Below are 19423 nucleotides of genomic sequence, written 5' to 3'. Positions count from 1 at the left end.
GGAGAATAATTGGAGGAGGAGGAGGAAGTGAAGCATGATTTCTTGTTCCTCGATCGAATCGTGGAATATCATCTTCATGTGGAATGCTTGTTCCACGGGATATTGGGAAGACCATAGTTGTCGAACTTTGACATCTACAAAACGGGAGAAAACAAATTCAAGTTAGTTGATCGATTGAGTCCTTAGTAAATCACCCAAATGAGATACTAAGGCTAGAACCCAACACAATACGCTACAACCTAGAAGAGGGATGTCGTAATCTAGTTGCAGAATATTTGAAGGTAAGTGAATGACGATTCACTAATTTCCACCATGAAAAACGAAAAAGAAATTTAAGTTTTAAATCTATGAAAACTCCTAGATCCTTTGAGATTCATTGAACATTTCAATGGCATGTTTAAATCTCGATATGCCCCTTTTGTTTGTGACTGGGATGCCGAGGATCACAAAGCGGGTGTGAATAACCATGCAAACTTACATGGTGCCCTCACATGTTACAGTCACCTATTCGATGTGCCGGTAAACCAAACACGCTCCATCGAAATATGACAAACATTGAGTCACCCTTTGCTACCTTTGCTTAGAACCATTTAGTGTGCCGGTAAACCACACACGCTCCACTAACATCTTCGCAAGGGCACAAAGTGTAATTTCATGGAATTGCATCAATTCACTTTGCCTAAGTAACTAAGATTGGGAATTTGAAAAACATTTAGTTAATTTTGTACTTCATTATACTTATAATGGAAGGTTTCGTCCTATCCTACCCGTTCGGCTAACGACCTTCCACTAGTCAAGAGTGTGGTGGGTAAGAGTGGATACCCATTCAATCGCCATATTATAGGCAATTTTCTCAAACACCCCTTATAGACCAGCTTCGTGAATGAGGCCTACTAACGGTAAGACTGACTTTTACTTATACATATATATAATGTTAGACTTTTAATGTTATATATAGTATAGGGTGCATTTTACACTTTTAAAATACTATGTGGTTAACTTTAACAATTACACTTTTAATTCAATTAAATGGTTAACCTAAACTTTTATGGATTTATTAAATCTCTTTTAATTATACTCCTTAATTAATTAATAAAACCATAAGGGTGTATTTGAACTTTTCAAAATATTACTAGGGTTTTAGAATTTAACATTCCTAATTAACTTTTAATCAACTTTTAAATTCCAAAACTTGAGGGAAAGTTTTGAAACCTTTTTCAAAACATTAGGGTTTCAACTATTTAAATTTCAAAGCAACAAAACTTTTGGGTTCAAATTTAAACTATAAAACCTAAAGGGCAAAATATGAAACTTTTCATAGCAACAAGGATCAAATAACAAATAATCTAAATTAACATTTAATCACATAATTATCTATATTTGATTTATTTAATGATTTCTTGCAAAACAATTTATCAATTTAATCAAAATAATCAATCAATTATCACATAAGGAAACAAATATTTTATTAATTGATAATTATCTTTAATTAGATCAAGAATATAGTCATATATATCATAAAATCGGATTTATATTGATCTAATATGATAAGGTAACTATCCATAAGAAAAAACAACAAGAAATCCCGGATATACCTCTATCTGACACTCGAACTCGCCGAGTACCACACTGTACTCGCTGAGTTGAGGTCTACTCGCCGAGTACAATGTGGTACTCGCCGAGTTCCTCAGCCAGAAATCCCAAAAATCGATTTTGCAAACATATCAAGCAACAATACAATAGAAACCAATCATGGCTCTGATACCACTGATGGGTTTTGGTCATAAGACATCCTATGTGCTCATACAAACCCTAAAGCTTGGATCTAGGTTTCTCTATTGTACATGCTTTGAATCCAAGACTATAAACCCTAATTCTAGCATATGGAAATCGATATTAACATATAATTAGGTTTAAGATGTTACCTTGATTGTTATGTAGCAATAACAATCCCAATTCCTCCTTGAATTGACTTTGGAATGCTTAGAGTCACAAGTGTCACTCCTCTAATGGCTTACAAACACCATAAGCAAGAGGATGAAGAGGAGAGAGGTTGGAGGCTACCAAAAACGTGTAGAAACCCTAACAAGAAGCTTATCCACGTTTTGAGCCTTAAGGGGTCTTTATATAGTTGGGCTATTAGGGTTATCTAACAAGGAAACCCTAAATTGGATGCTTAAGCCCTAAGCAACCCATAGACTCCTTTTAATCAAGCCCTTGGACGATTTCCTTATGGGCTTCCCCATAGAATTCGTCCAACCCTTGATACAAGGCAATCCATGGCCCAAATTATAATTATCTTATAATCACAATTCCAGTCCCTTAAGTTTAATTAATCTCTTTTAGTCACAAAACTAATTACCAATTAATTATTGACTAATATTAATTAAACAATATGATTTCTCCTTTAATATATTATTCCCATAATATATTAATAAATCATATTTAATCCTTTCTCTCCATAATTCATCCTATCAAGTTGCTTTGGTGAAGGCAACCCAAAAGGACCATGCACCATCGGGTCAAGTACATACCAAAATAGTTATGGACTTAGACACTAATCCAACACCTTTATGGCAGGTACAACTCCAAGATCACCAATGAAGTTCTTCAGCCATATTGCCTCCTTCGACACTTCGCTCGCTGCAATGTACTCTGATTCGCACGTTGAATCAGCTACGATTTCCTGCTTGGAACTTTTCCAAGTCACTGCTCCTCCATTCAAGGTAAAGACCCAGCCTGACTGCGAACGGTAGTTGTCCCCGTCGGTCTGAAATCTGGCATCACTATACCCCCGCACCTTCAAGTCATCACTCCCTCCGAGGACTAAGAACCATTTCTTCGTCCTCCGAAGGTACTTAAGGATATTCTTCACCGCAATCCAATGGGCTCTGCCAGGTTTCCCTTGATATCTACTAACCATGCTCAAAACAAAGGCTACATCAGGGCCAGTACAAGTCATAGCGTACATGATTGAGCCAACTGCGGAAGCGTATGGAACTCGGCTTATTTAAGCTATCTCAGCTTCGGTACTCGGACTTTGAGTCTTACTCAACTTGGCATTACTTTGTATCGGTAATTCTCCCTTATTCGAGTTTTCCATACTAAAACGTTTTAGTACCTTCTCTAAGTAAGTGTTCTGACTAAGTCCTATTAGTCTCTTACTTCTTTCTCTTACTATCCTTATTCCCAAAATATAGGAAGCCTCTCTGAGGTCCTTCATAGCGAAGCACTTCCCGAGCCAGTACTTAACCTCCTACAGAGTCGGGACGTCGTTTCCTATGAGTAATATGTCCTCGACATATAGAACGAGGAAGCTTACTATACTCCCACTAGCTTTGACATATACACATGATTCATCTTCGCTTCGTACAAATCCAAACTCTTTGACTTTCTCATCGAAGCAAAGATTCCATCTGCGAGATGATTGCTTAAGTCCATAAATGGACTTCTCAAGCTTACACACTCTATTCGGATGCTTCAGATCCACAAACCCCTCTGGCTGAGCCATGTAAACATCCTCAGCCAACTTCCCGTTAAGGAAAGCGGTCTTGACATCCATTTGCCAAATCTCATAATCATGAAATGCGGCAATAGCTAGCATCACTCTAATAGACTTTATCTTCGCAACTGGTGAAAAGGTCTCATCATAGTCAACTCCGGGAGTTTGAGTAAAGCCCTTCGCAACCAATCGCGCCTTATACATGTGTATTTTTCCATCCACGTCAGTCTTCTTCTTGAAGATCCATTTGCACCCAACGGTCTTACGTCCAGACACATTATTAACCAAATTCCAAACTTGGTTATCATACATGGATTGGATCTTGCTATCCATTGCCTCTTTCCATTTCGCAAACTCCGGGCCTGCCATGGCTTCCTTATAGCTATTAGGTTCATCAAGGTTTATTAGTGTACTATCACTAATATATGTGTCCCCTTCGGTAGTAATATGAAAACCATACAACTGGGGTTGAACTCTAACTCTTTCGGAACGTCTAAGAGGTAATGATATGTCAATCGGTTCAACCGGAGTTTCCTCCTCGGGTTGATCGCCAGCGGTAGAGGTTCCTTCATCTATCAACTCTTGAATTTCTTCAAGCTCGATTTGCCTCCCACTGTCTCCTTGGCCTATGAGTTCTCGCTCTCGGAAAACTCCTCTCCTCGCAACAAAGACAACATTGTCCTTCGGTCTATAGAAGAGATATCCAAAGGATTTCTGCGGGTAGCCGATGAAAATACATCGCTCACTACGAGGTTCGAGCTTGTCGTGAGTATCTCGTCTTACGAAAGCCTCGCAACCCCAAACCTTGATATGTGCTAACGAAGGAGTTTTCCCCGTCCACATCTCGTGAGGTGTTTTGGCAACCTTCTTAGTAGGGACTCGGTTAAGGATATGGGCGGCAATCTCTAAGGCGTACCCCCAAAAAGAGATAGATAGCGAAGCACGACTCATCATAGAGTGAACCATGTCCAACAAGGTTCGATTACGCCTTTCTGCCACACCATTTAATTGCGGTGTCTAGGTGGCGTCAATTGTGAAACTGTTCCACACTCATTGAGATAATCGTGGAATTCAAGACTTAGGTACTCTCCTCCTCGATCGGATCGAAGCATCTTGATCTTCCTGCCCAATTGATTCTCCACTTCATTCTTGAATTCTTTGAACTTTTCAAAAGTTTCTGACTTTTGCTTGATTAAGTAGATATAACCATATCTACTATAGTCATCGGTAAAAGTCACGTAGAAGCGGTTTCCATCCTTCGTGGTAGATCTAAATGGTCCACACACATCGGTATGTATGAGGTCCAATAGACCCTCACCCCTTTCGCACGTACCAGCGAAGGGTGACTTAGTCATCTTTCCAAGTAAACAAGACTCACATGTGTCATCTTCCCTAAGGTCGAATGACTCCAACACCCTATCCTTTTGGAGTTGGGATATGCGTTTCTTGTTGACATGTCCAAGACGACAATGCCACAAGGATGCCTTATCCATACTATTGGAAGAATCAATGCATAAAACATCATTTCCTAAGTTATCAACAATCATAACAGTTTCATAAATTCCATTACATGGTAAAGCTTCAAAATAAAAGACACCATTCAGATAAGCTAAAATAGAACCATTCACATTATTAAAAGAAAATCTAAAACCTTGTCTAAACAAACCATGAAATGAAATGATGTTTCTAGCCATTTCTGGCGAATAGCAACAATTGTTTAAATCTAAAGATAAACCATTCCTAAGCACTAAAGAATACACTCCAATCTTGGTCACAGGCGACGATCTTCTGTTCCCCATGATTAGATTTATTCTTCCATGCTCCACGTCTCTATTTCTTCTTAGTCCCTGCACATTAGAACAAATGTGGTAACCACAACCGGTATCAAGAACCCAAGAAATATCATGAGATGAATCGTTAGATTTAATTGTGTATATACCTGCGAAAGATGGCTTGATCTTTCCTTCCTTGATGGCTTGCAGGTACTCTGGGCAGCTTCTTTTCCAATGTCCTATCTTGTGGCAGTGGTGGCACTCTGCCTCCTTCAGGTTGGGGCAGGGCTTAGCGGGATCAACTTTGGTCCCACTAGAAGAGGCACCATCTCGGGCTTTAACCTTGTGATAGTTCTTAGACGAATCCTTCCTCTTCTTTCCCTTTCCTTGTCCAATTTCCAAGACAGGAGCGGCGGGCGAATTGGGAGTTGGTGCAACAGACTTGTCCTTGAAGTTGCTCTCAGCGACCCTCAAGAGACCTTGGAGTTTACTTAAGGTGACCTCCTCTTTGTTCATGTGATAGGTCATCCTAAATTGATTGTAACTTGGAGGCAAAGAGTGAAGCACCATGTCGATCACCAAGTCTTCCCCAAAGTCAACATTTAACTTGCGAAGACGGTCGACATACCTTTGCATCTTTTGCAGGTGCATGGTAAGAGACTCTCCATGACCCATTTTAGCGGAAATCATGTTAGTGAAAATCTCATAACGCTCTTGTCTCGCGTTTTGGTGGTATCTCTCCAACAAGTCTTGGTGTATTTCGTACGGATACATGTCCTCGTAGGACTTTTGGAATTCGGAGTTCATAGTGGCGATCATGATGCAATGTACCTTCGTTGCATCACGCTCGTGAGTTTCAAAAGCGGTCATTTCGACCGGAGTAGCGATTTCAGGGTTGATTTTCTCGAGCTTCTCATCGAGGACATACTCCTTATCCTCATAGCGAGCAATCGTGCGAATGTATCTTATCCATTCGCTAAAGTTCGTTCCATCGAAGGTGACCTTTTGACAAAGGCTCATCAAAGTGAATGAACTCGCAGCAGCATTGTTAGCGTTCGACATCTACAAATAGAAAGGACAAAGATAGATTAGAATATGAATCCCTAATTATCACCTAATAAGAAAAATTAGGGCTAGGATCCAACAACAATATTTACACATTAGAAAAGGGATGCCGTAATCTAATATGCAAACAATTTGAAGGTAAGTGAATGACGATTCACTAATTCTCCACCATGAAAAACATAACTTTAAGTCCTAAATGTATTGAGAATTCCTAGGTTTGGATGAGATTCATTGAAACTTTTCAATGGCATGTTTAAATCTCGATATGCCCATCTTGTTTGTGACTGGGATAGTGAGGATCACAAAGCGGGTGTGAATTACCATGCAAATTCACATGGTGCCTTCATTGTAACGATCACTTATTCGATGTGCCGGTAAACCACACACGCTCCATCGAACTATGATAAACAATGAATCACCCTTTGCCACCTTCGCTTAGAACCAATTAGTGTGCTGGTAAACCACACATGCTCCACTAACTTCTTAGCAAGGTGAAAAGTGTAATTTCATGGGATTGCATCAATTCACTTTTCCTAAAGTAACTAAGATTGGGAAATTTTAAGAAAATATGTAGTTACTTTGTATTTCGTATTATACTTTTAATGAGAGGATAAGGTTGCCCTATCCTACCCGTTCGGCTAACGACCCTTCACCGATCAAGCAAGCGGTGGGTGTGAGTGTACACCCATTAAGCGTCATTTTATAGGCCGCAACCTTATACCCACCTTATAGACCGGCTTCGTGAATGAGGCCTACTGACGGTAAGACTAGCATTTAAGTTATACATATACAGATATTAATCTTGTAATATTATATTAGTATAGGGTTGGATTTTAAACTTGTAAAATTCTAGGGTTTGAAATTTAAATTGTCTAAATTAAACTTTTAATCACAAAACATAAATTTCAAAACTTGAGGGCAAGTGTTTAAACATTTAGAACATAAAGGATCAAATAACAAATAATTCAAATTAACAATTAATCACATAATTATCCATATTTGATTTATTTATGATTTCTTGAAACACAATTTACCAATTTAATCAAAATAATTAATAATTATCATATAAGGAAATTAAATATTTTATTAATTGATAAATATCTTCAATTAGATTAAAAATATAGTCATATATATCAAAAAATTGATTTTGGGTTGATCTAATATGATAAAGGTAAGTTTCCATAAGATAAATATGAAAAAATCCCGATTTTGGATCTTCCTGACACTCGGACTCGCCGAGTACCCAATCTGGACTCGCCGAGTCAGGCTAACTCGCTGAGTCCATTATGGGACTCGCCGAGTCCATGACTCAGAATCACAAAATTCGAATTTTGCAGGTAAGATTCAAACAATCAAGCAACAATTTAATAGAAACCAATCTAGGCTCTGATACCACTGATGAGTTTTGGTCATATGAACATTCCTATGTGCACATACAAACCCTAATGCTTGGATCTAGGTTTCTCTAATTAAACATGCATTGAATCCAAGACTTCTAATGGCTAATTAGGTATAAGAACAATACAAAACCAGAGTTAGAAGCTTACCTTGAAACACTTGTTTGATCTTCTTGTTCTTGGAGCTTTAGAGTCACAATTGTCACTCTTCTAATGGTTTACAAACACCAACTAGCAAAGAGAATGATTTGAGAGAGAGGAGAGAGGAGGAAATCGGCCAGGGTTTCCTTGCTATAGAGGAGGTGCCGATTTCCCTATCCCAATGGGTCTATTTATACTGCTAACCGCCCTCAGGGTAAATTGTCCATTTACCCTTAACAAGTCATGAGTCAAGTCACAGTCAACTTCCAGTTGACCAGACTCGTTGAGTTGGCTTGCCAACTCGCCAAGTCCCTTTCTCTATACCCAAGTCCAATAGTCCTTCATCCTACTCGCCGACTTGTATGAACAACTCGCCGAGTTCTCCTTCATCCGAAGAACACTCTAAGCTGTGACTCACCGAGTTGTATGAACAACTCGTCGAGTTGTTCTTGAGACAAGAAGATTGCCATGAACTCACCGAGTCATGGCATTGACTCACCGAGTTACTTCATGAGTGAGTCTGGCTTCCAACCCACTGAGTCATACCCTATGACTCACTACTCCAACTCGCAAACACAAAAAGGGGAACAACCCGGGGACTCACGACCCAACTCGCCGAGTATGCCTCATGCAAAAACTATACACGCGATTTTGCTTGAATCCAGTCCATGCCATTCATAGATCTGGGTTCCTAGGGCCTGGTTTACACGTAAAGTTTCCAACTTTACGTGTAGATAATCACCAATGAAGGTTTTAGGGCTCAAAGTGCACCAAAAGGGGTAGATCTAGGACTTTCATGCAATATGACTCCATAAAGGCAGTAGATCCAAGTTCCAGGGACTAAATCATGCCTAGATCTAAAGGCTAACAACTTATTACAACCCACAAAGCACAAACAAGCTTGGAGAATGGCTCAAAAAGGACTTTCATGAAGCTATTAGGGACTACAAGCTTGAAAACAGAGGGGAAACGAGCTATACCTCAAGGAAAACGTTAAGATGTCACAAAAATGCTTGGCCTCCTTCTCCTCTTCTTGATCTACTCTTCTTTCTCCTCAAAAACTTCAAGAACACACCCAAAACACTTCAATCTCACAAGGAAAACGGCAAAAACGATGTTGGGGGCTCTGAGGGTGAATGGGGGCGAGCTTGGGGCGGAAATGAGGGTTTAAATAGGGTGCAAATCCTTGAAATTTAGGGTTTCATCAAACAGCGGTGACTCCCGAGTCCAGAATATGGACTCGCCGAGTCGCCAACTTAAACGTGCCCCCGGACCGCGTCCCTACTCGGCGAGTCGGACCTACAACTCGCCGAGTCCAAGGCTAAAAATGACCAATACTTAGATAAATTTTACGTACCAGGAACCAGGTGCTACATAATCTAGTGGCAATTCTTTAAACTCGTGTTTGGTCATCAGACATGTCGACTCACATGGCCTAGGTCAAGTCAAATTTGACTCAATCGGGTCAAAGGATGTGAATCGAACTTGTTTTGTTTGTAACTTTTGTAATTAAACTTCATGCAATACCTTCCTTTGGAAACAAAAATTATGTTGTTACTTTTATTGATGACGCGTCTAGATATTATGACTATTTGCTACATTAATCAGCCTCTCCTGCAACCTAAGCCCTCCAGCTAAAGTTGTTGAAGGGGCGTTCTTAGAATTGGTTTTGGATCCATATTTTGTGTAATTTGAAGATAGTGATGACATGGTGATTACTTGACACAATCGACGGACAAAAATATCTTTTGTGTGGCATAAAGATCGTACATCTGCCTTGTTTTGAGGGATTGTGAACAATATACCTTATTTGACTCATACTATAATCCTTCCATTTTGGGTTTGTCAAATCTTTGTCATCATAGGCCATGCCTTTTTGTTATGATATCCTGTTGGTATATATGTAAGAGCTCCCTTTTTGTAAGAGCTTCCTTTTTGTAACAGATAGATTTTGATGATTAAAAGTTGTAGTTAAAACTCTCTTTAAAATTCTTCATTTACCTTCGTGGATCATTTTGTGGTTTTTGAAGTGTTCTATTTATCATTAATCATGGTAGCTCGTTCCTTTATGATTAATCCCAATGGCTAAAATCTTCACGAATTAGTGTAGTGGAATTGTTATCCTTTTATTTATTCATCAACTTTGGTCTAGGAAAAGTTACGTATAGGGTCGTTTGTTCAGTCAAAAGTAAACAAACAAAGATAAATAAACCATTTCGACTATGTTACAATCTTGAAATTCCTAAACTAAAAAAATGTAATAATAAAAAAAATTAGACCCATACACGTAAAAGTGTGTTGCCATGTCATCACTTCACAAGGTCATTAGTGCAATGTCACTAATCTTTTAATTGTGTCACATCAGTTTTGCAATGACTACTCACATCAGTGCAATAACACTCATCTTTTAAAAGTGGTCATCACTGCCACATCAACAATTACTTTATATATATATATATTAGTATTTACTCAATAATAAATAAACATAAAATTTAATTACTATAATTAAATAATAGTTTTTAAAATAAAATAACAAAAGAATAATAAATATAAATTTATTTTACTTTATTAATTATTTAAATATTAAGACGTTACAAAAACATGAATTACAAAACGAATATTACAGTATTAATCATCATTTTCTTCATCTCCAGATCAGTTCCAAATCTCTTCAATCAAATCCGTTTGTAATTGGTGATTTATAGATCTATTACGAATTTTTGCATGACTCTGAAGATACACTTCATATGAGGGAAGAAAACTTCGAGAAATTTCAGACCTAACTATATTGAAATTAACATCATTATATGTATGATCAAATTGAAGAATATACGAATCACATTAATATTCTACAATCATAATGTGCATAATGACACATGCTTTCATTATTTATCCATTTATTTCCTTGCACTACATACACGATGGTCCACTAATAATAGCAAACCTTGCTTGTAATACATCAAACGCTCTTTCAACATCTTTGATATCCGCTTCTTGTTTCTTTACAAATGATGCATGTTTCGTTCCTTGAGGTAATGGTATTTATTTTACAAAAGTAGCCCAATTAGGATAAATTCCATTTGTGAGGTGGTAACCTAAATTTTAATTGTTAGCATTCACTTGGAAGTTAACCTTTGATACTCTCCCTTCTAACATCTTGTGAAAAATAAGAGTACAGTCTAACACATTGATCTCATTTAATGTACCTGGAAGACCAAAAAAAACATGTCATATCCACAAATCTTGTGACGCAACAATTTCTAACATTATTGTTGGACTTTTATGATCTCCTATAGCATATTGGCCATGCCATGCAACTGGACACAAATCCTTGTATGCCGTATACAATAATCCAATGATGAATCCTAGTTTTCAAATGCCTCCTGGTTTCGGTTTTGGTCCACCAAATTTTCAAATGTCATTTTAACCGCATATACAAAATTTTCAACCATATCCGGTGCAAGAGAAACCAAGCAAAGCTAAAAGAAAAACTACGAAAATGAGAAAGAATATTCGATAGGCAACACAAGATGACATATTGTTGTGTAGCTCATGGCTTAACATAGGCAATGACGCAACAATTGGTACCGATCAACATAGATCAAACTTTTGGCGTCGTGTAGCCACATATTACGATATGTATCATGATAAAACTACCCAGGCAGAGAATCGTTGGAGGAGACTAAATCATGATGTCTCTAAGTTTGTTGGATGTTATGAACAAATCCAACATAGGTGTGAAAGCGGGTTAAATGAAGAAGACAAAAAATAAATAAATAGGGCTCTAGCATTATATATTTCATTAGAGGGTTCCAAATTCACTTTTTTGCACGCTTGGATGGCATTACATGATGAAGAGAAATAGTATGCTAGTATACAAGAAAGACAAAGACATGCCAATGAAATGGAATCTATTGGGCCAAAGAGGAATAATAATAATATATCCGACGAATATACGTCATCATCCTCAAATATAAACATATCAGTTAATGAGCCAATATCAAATCCTCGTCCAATGGAAAGAAAAGCTTCTAAAAGGTAAACGGAAACAAACACCAATGTCACGCACCTCTCTTGAAATTATACAAGATACGATATGGAAAAAAATAAACATAATGAAATAATACACAACTTTGAAAGACCACGATATGAAAAAATGTGGACGACAAAAGAGTAAACTAGCGACGAAATTATTAGAAGGTGGTCCATCGATATTGTCAGAACAACAAAGAAAGTTGTATTAAATGTTATTCGATATGTTATTAACGATATGTCAGTTTATGTAATCTAGAATTACATTTAAATAATTGTATTTCTTTTAATTTAATATGTTTATGATCATATATATTTTAAATATATAATAGTTATTAATATTTGTTAATTAAATAATAACTAAATTAAAATTAAGTTGATATGCTATAGGAGTGAGCATTTGGACCACACCGGACCGGATCGGACCGGCTCTTGAACCAGATCAGTTATGGAGAATATTGTGGACCGTGGACCGGACCAAATGAGTCGTGTCCGTGTCCGAGTCCGGGTCCAGGTCCTGGTTTTCCAGTTCTTGGACCCTTTTGGACCGGTACAACTTTAATGGCATAGAGTACAAGTTGTTAAAATAAGTTTTTGGGTTTGATAGAACTCGTTAAAACGAATATGTTATTGAGTTTGATACGATACAACTTGTAAAAATGATTATGTTTCTGTTTCATGCATAACTAATCTACCTTGATGTTAGAATATTATAACTTGCAAAATTAATTTTCCAAATAAAAGCAACTAACATATAAATCAAGTTCACCATGATCCCTTTCATATGATTTATCTTTCAAAGATACATAAAATTCATAATTATAGTTTAAAATAAAAGTTAAAAAGTTGAAATATTCCAGCTTTGATAGCTCAACTTTGAAGGATTGTAACTCACGAATATAATATCAAAATCAATAAAATTATAATCTAAATTCATCTACAAACTGTAAATTAAATGTTGGAAAAAACCGCAGGTCAATCCGACTTAAAACGAATGAGTTATGATTGTTTAAAAATTTTCACAGATTACAAAATTTTGAAAATCTTGTTGAAAAGCTGAAAATTTTCAGCTTTGATAGCTCAACTTTGAAAGACTGTGACTCATTAAATATAATATCAAAATCAACAAAATTATAATCTAAATTCATCTAGAAACTGTAAATTAAACGTTGGAAAAACCGTATGTCAATCCAACTTAAAACGAATGAGTTATAGTTGTTTAAAATTTTTCACATATTACAAATATATATATATTTTTTGACAAAACTTCAAAAATGGTCCATGTGGTTTTCGAAAATATCAAGTTTGGTGCCTAATTTACAAAAACCTCGTGGATCGTCCCTGTGGTTTCAAAACTTTTAACATTTAGTCCTTTCGGCTAACTCCGTTACCATTTAGCCGTTAAGTCAGGAGCATTTTTGTCATTTCACTATACAGGGACCATTTATGAGGTATTCAATTACTTTTTTAAATAAATAAATAATATTTAATATAGGGGTCCCACTCTCTCTCTCTCTCTCACACACACACTCTCTCTTATGATTCCACACGATAGCACCACCTTCCGCCATAAAACCACCATTGCCATCACCTTCTTCCCCACCGGAAATCACAACCCATCCACCCATCTTTCATCCCGTTTGATCACTCAAACCCACCCTTAAATACCACCACTTACTGCCTTCAATTCACATTTTTCTACTTCCCTTCCCCTTTTCCTTCACTACCGAGAAACACCACCACCCCCACGGGTGGTTTTGTTGTTGTAACCCAAGCACCTCATCGACTGTGGCCTGTTCGAATTTAGAGCCAATCTTCTTCTCTGGGTGTGAGATTATACACTTTTAGTTTTGTGAAGTAACATTTCTTTCAGGTGTTTCATCGAGCACCTGGAGTGCATTGTTCTCCTCGCAGTAGCAGCAAGTTGTGAAACATAGCAAATGGCCCTTAAATCAATCATCGACTCAAAAGAAAAAAACCGCAAATGGCCCTTAATTCAATCGAGACTTCTGATTTATGATTAGATTGAAATATAGCAAAAAGAATGGTGGGTATGATCTTACAGTAGCAGGAAGCTGTGAGAGGTGGTGCTGGTGGTCCACAGTGGGTCTCACGGTGGCAGCTCCACTGCCTCCATCGTTTTCTTCTGGGTTTCATTGACAGCTACAGAAGTGGGAGAGGATGAGAGGTGTTAGGCTATATTAAAGGTGGTTTTCAGATTTATGGAGTGGCAGAAAATGGTGGCAATGTTCGGTGGAAGAAGGGTGTTTGGATGATGACGGGGAGCTCCGGCAGCCTCCTGCTATCGATTTCTTCTTGTTGTTTGGTCTATATGAAAGGAAGGGGAAGCAAGTTCAGAGGTGGAGGAAGCTTGCCATGCAGCAATGCGTTTTTTGGTGGGAAGAAAAGAGGTGGCAGGAGGGACTCCGGTGGCTGCTGCCATCGTTTTCTCTTATGTTTTGGAGGATATGTTGACGAAGGGAAGGATTGGCTGGAGGTGTTAATGATCAGAAGGGGTTATAAGGTGGTGTAGGGGGGGGGTGGGGGGGGGGATGGTGGTTTGTGATGGTTTTGGGTAGTGTTGAGAGAGAGAGAGAGAGAGAGATGGAACCCCTTTAAATTTAATGTTTTTTTTTCAAAAAAAAATAGAAAACCTCATAAATGGTCCTTTGGGTGTTGAAATTACAAAAATACCCCACTTAACGGTAGAAAGCTGACGGAGTTAGGCGGAAGGACCAAATGTTAAAAGTTTTAAAACCACAAAGACCATCTGTGAGGTTTTTTGAAATTAAGGATTAAACTTGATATTTTTGAAAACCACAAGGACCAAATGTTAAAAGTCTATTTTTTTTAAATCGGATCCAACTGGTTCTAAAGTTTTGATGGATTCCTAGAACTGAGAATCGACAGGGGGTCCAAAAAAACGGTCCAGTTCGCCGGTCCGATCCGATCCAAATACTTACCCCTAATATGCTATACACATATCAACGAGCGATCATAATTCCATAAGCTTCTATGGGTGTGTGTGTGTTTGTTATTATAATAGTAAAGATAGTTTAAATAAATAAAATACTAAAACGAAAAGCATTGTTTAATATTAAATATAACTTTGCAATGCTTTCCATATTTGCAAGAAGATGGTTTATGTAGCATACAAAATTGAAGATAAGTAATTGCTAGATGGCGATGTGGGGTGGTCTAAGTTTCCAAAATCTTAAATTTACATGGTTTTTATTTTTTTTTCCAAACATTATATTTATTCAAATAACACTCATAATTTATGCAAGACTAGAAGCAAGCATACAAAAAAAAAAAAAAAAAAAAAAAAAAAAAAAAAAAAATCTTCAAAACATACACACCTGTTTAGATCGAATTTCCTTGTATCACAAAAAAACAGTATTTAAAGAAGAATAAAAAAAGATTGGGATGATTTTTATATGTTATTGTTTGATCTTAACAAAGCCATTGTTGGACCAAGTGCACTTCCTCTTAAGGCTCGATATGACCATCGATTCCATTCAGAATCCTTCTTCTTCTTCGTCTCTTCATTTGCTTCCATTACTAATTCTGATTTCTTTTTGTTTAATGCCTCCATCACTTCACTCCATGTCTTATCATTATTCCCTTCTTTCTTTCTTCTTACTTCACAAACTAATAAACAATCCATCCATTAATCAAGAATTAACAAGTAGTGTGTTATAAAATATACCTGGACTTGGGTCTTTAGAGATCAAATTTACTCCATCACCCTGAGTTACACTTTGACTTTGACCAACTCCATTGACCACCTTCACATCAACAAGCCCTGTAAAATCAATCTGCACACAGCAAGGGCAAATTCGGAAACCAAAAATGAATCAGAAAGCTGTTACTTTAAGCACACAACATATGACAAGACATACATACCTCTAAACTTCCATCTTCTTTATAAAGAGAGTAATTGTCTGGGCCCTCTTCATCCATCTTATCAAAAAGAATAGGATACTCTGGAACTGGATTCAGAACTATGTTATTGGAATCAAAATGTGATACTTTTCCAACCTGTAATGGAAATTCAAATTTTAATTTTTAATTATAAATTATAAAACAAAATTGTTGTTGTTATGATTTGTGGTTAAAAGACGTACTCTGTAGGAAGAGAGCTCAGGAGTCCAAGAAGATGATAATTCCACAAGTCTGTATGCAATCACATCACCTTCCTACAAAATATTTGGTTGATTGGGTGGAATGGAATGGAATTGCAAACGAATGGAATGGAATTGGGAAAGGGAAAGGGAAAGGGACCTTAGGTGAGGTGCATAGAGGGAGATTCTCAAAGTCATTGAGGTCAACCACTGTGTCTACATTCAACATTGGAGAGGATTCTTCTTTGCTTGATGTTTGAGACTCAATCTTTCTAGAAGCTGAATACTTTTCTAATCCCCATTTTTGACCCTTTTTCTTGCTGCTGATTCCATTCCATTCAAAAGCTACCTGAAGTGTACAACTCCGGAATTCAATCAAGAAAACCACTTACAGATTACAATATAAGAAGCTAATCATTCCCATACATACATCTGCTACTTCAATCTCTTTTCCATCTTCATCTGTTCAACAAAGAAACCATCAAAATGTCATCTTATCTCTCTCTCTCTCTCTCACACACACACTCACACATACCTTCATCAAGAGGTTCAAAGCGAATATGACCTGGTTTGACTACACAAGCAACAAGTTGAGTATCTGTATTCCCATTACATTTTCTTTTTTCTTCTTCTATCAAATTCTTTTCCTGATTGAGAAAACATATGTTTATAAAAAGATGATTTGTTTATATCTTTAGGGCACAAACCACATATTTTTCAAATATAAAATTACTAACATGCCCCTTTGGGTGGTCATTTGTCCCTTCTAGATGGGTATCAGTATCAGGCTGCAACTTGAGATTGCAAGAAATGAATCAGCAGTTTATTGAGAAATAAATTTGAAGAAATAGTTTTGTTTACCTTTTGTGAAATTTTAGTAAGTTCTCGCTTCCATTGTCTCTTAGCCTTTTTTCTTCTAGCACTTCTACTAGGGCCCTAAGGATTCATACCAAAAGTTAATTAGCATCACTAATAAGCAAATAAAAATGCTGCATTTGTTTAACTAAGCATGAAAAGACCTTTTTATCCCCATCGGGTGTAGTAGATGCTTGTTCAATTCCTTGGACATTGTCTTCTAGATGTTCTTCACTCCTACATAAATTAGACAGATGGAGAATTATTCCTACATAATTGTAACACTAGTCTATATACACATACATGGCATCAAGATTACAAATTACCTCTTTGTCCTTCGAGAAGATTTAACCTTTTCATCACTTATTTCATCATCTTCCTTCTTTAGTTCCTCATTTGGTTTAATCTTCTTCTTCGTAATGATTTTATCATCATCAATGTTGCAAATTTCATCTCTAACTTCACCTTCATCACCACTTGCCACCCTGTGTTTCTTCTTCCTATGAAACCCAAAGAGAGCCCAAGAACAAATTTTAATAAGGAACAAGAAAACTTATATGTATAAATGTTTACATATTATGAATTACCTCTTCAACTTGGGAGAAGATTTAACCTCTACAAGGATTGTTTCAACACTACTCTTCTCCTTACTTGGTTTAATGATTTTCATGGGACAAAATTTGTGATTATTAATGTTGTTGTCCTCTGTCACAACTTCATCTTCAACACCATCCATCATTGATCGGTGTTTCTTCTTCCTATGTTTCACAAAAGCAAACTCATTGTCAACTTTATCATAAATATAACACAAAAATGATATGTAAATTAGATTGCATGACTTACTTTGATGAGCTCCTAGATGTTTTAGAGGCTTTTCTTTTCTTGGAAGGTGTTTGTATAGGTGAAGGATCATCTTCCAACTTTTCATCTTCAGCATCCTCAGATTCACTTTGGTATCCTCCAGTTTCTTTATCAAACTCTTCATTTGCTAGAAGTAACATGCCATTATTTACAGGTTCTTTCCTGTTGACTTCTGGATAGTCAAGTAAATTACCAGCATTTGCCCCCTTTATTGCTTCAGCCAAAGCCATTTCTTTTCTTTTCACACTGAAGTAACAAACAAACATATGTCCACTTGTTAAAGAACTAGTTACATGTTTGTATGAAGAAAGTAGTAAAAAGTTAAAAAACAAAGCTGACCAAATTATTTCCTTGTCCTTCAAGATTCGAGTTGACTCAGATGGGGGCAATACAAAGTCTTCCATCTGCAAGAGGTAGAAAATAGAAATTACTTACTTTGAAAACCATCAGTGACCATAATGGGGTAAACACACTATTGTTGCAGTCTTGCAGATTTCAAGTCAAATGGATCTAGTTTCTGTTCAAAACTCACTGGGACATCAGCGGGAGAGTTGGTATTATGATATTATCTCCTCTCACATGGACTGTATGTGAACTGTGAGGCCATGGTAGCAGGCTAATAATAAACTCCACGCATGGATTTAGTTATTTAAAGGTTATCTACACTGGTTTGATGTTCAATACAAGAATTCAGCTATTTCAGGGATAGAATGCATTGCTCATTTCACTAAGTTAAGGTAAAGCTGATATTGTAAACAGAGGTTAGGACAACAATTCTGTGTCACTTGATGATCACAATAGCTGTTCAAAAGAGAAGAAGAAGAAGATGAAGAAACAAACCCTAATCCGAACCACGAACAAAAATATTCACAACAGGGCCATTGTGATTTTCAGTTTTGATTGTTTATTAGATAAAAACTAATAAGAGTGTATTTAATTTTTACACCAAATTATATTTTAGAGGAAACGCATCCCCTTTCTTATTGTGTAATTTAAAGAGAAATGAGGTTTTGTGATTTTCTGCATCAACGTCAACAGATTGGGGTACATAGGGAGATAGAGAATTACATAGAGGAGGATGCCATTAGGGCACGAGCGACGAAGGTTGAAAATGTGAAGAAGATGATTACAGACGTCGGAGATTTTTGGATGTTGTTGTGGCTCAATTAGAAGCCAGCTCTGGTTCATACCATATGAGCGCTGTGTTTCGCTAAGAACCGAACGATCTTCGAACACCAAACGAAGCCTTAATGACTGCGTCTCCATTTGTAACAACACTTTGTGCACTGGTAGAGCTTGTAAGATGATAATAGGCCAAGTGAGAAAAAAGAGAGAGGACCGCCGTGCGCCACCGCTCTAAAACCCCACCATCATAAACCTCTGTATCAGAGTGGTAGGCAGTAGTGCAGTGATGATGCCTTCTATATCCCTAAAGACCTCCTCTACATATCAAGACGACACCGTATATCACTTATCACTTATGGTACTAGAGTAGACTATTACTAGTAGTTCATTTGACAAATTGTCTCAAAATAATTTACAGGCAGAGAATTTAAAATTCACCCCCAAATATTATAGTATCACTAATTATATGTGTATAACCACAATAACAAGATATAAGTGTCTAAGGGTACATGTTCAAAATTTTCTTATAATTATTTCTATTGATGGGTT

General features: G+C 37.0%; 1 protein-coding gene across 3 annotated transcripts; it reads right to left on the bottom strand.

The window, feature by feature from the left end:
* Positions 1 to 15112: 15112 nt before the first annotated feature.
* LOC145011843 (sphere organelles protein-like protein) lies at positions 15113 to 19197 on the bottom strand. 3 transcript variants are annotated; one of them, XM_078970586.1, is made up of 15 exons: positions 18818 to 19197; positions 18089 to 18153; positions 17732 to 17995; positions 17476 to 17646; positions 17215 to 17388; positions 17053 to 17125; positions 16895 to 16969; positions 16771 to 16827; positions 16569 to 16680; positions 16464 to 16495; positions 16194 to 16382; positions 16037 to 16108; positions 15816 to 15950; positions 15619 to 15727; positions 15113 to 15551 (listed from the first exon to the last, which is right to left on the bottom strand). In XM_078970586.1, exons 1-15 carry the CDS (start codon positions 19013 to 19015, stop codon positions 15343 to 15345), a joined length of 1935 nt encoding a protein of 644 aa, XP_078826712.1. In that variant the 5' UTR covers positions 19016 to 19197; the 3' UTR covers positions 15113 to 15342. The 3 variants fall into 3 exon arrangements, with proteins under 3 accessions (XP_078826712.1, XP_078826710.1, XP_078826711.1); XM_078970584.1 differs by having other exon boundaries at positions 15113 to 15560; positions 18818 to 19195; XM_078970585.1 differs by having other exon boundaries at positions 15113 to 15560; positions 16771 to 16821; positions 18818 to 19194.
* Between the last annotated feature and the right edge of the window lie 226 nt (positions 19198 to 19423).

The sequence above is a fragment of the Lactuca saligna genome, chromosome 8, assembly GCF_052625555.1.
Source record: "Lactuca saligna cultivar CGN05327 chromosome 8, ASM5262555v1, whole genome shotgun sequence".
NCBI lineage: Eukaryota > Viridiplantae > Streptophyta > Magnoliopsida > Asterales > Asteraceae > Lactuca > Lactuca saligna.
Note: the sequence above shows the minus strand (reverse complement) of the source record. Positions and strands in the feature narration are given on the sequence as shown.

Bases quoted from the DNA above. Each gene is read 5' to 3' on its own strand.
- LOC145011843 (XM_078970584.1), bottom strand. From the start codon at position 19,015: ATGGAGACGCAGTCATTAAGGCTTCGTTTGGTGTTCGAAGATCGTTCG. The intron at 16,681-16,770 runs GTTAGTAATTTT...TTTCTCAATCAG, and splicing joins ATGACCACCCAAAGGGGCAT to GAAAAGAATTTGATAGAAGA. The intron at 15,728-15,815 runs GTATGTATGTCT...TGCTGTGTGCAG, and splicing joins AAGAAGATGGAAGTTTAGAG to ATTGATTTTACAGGGCTTGT.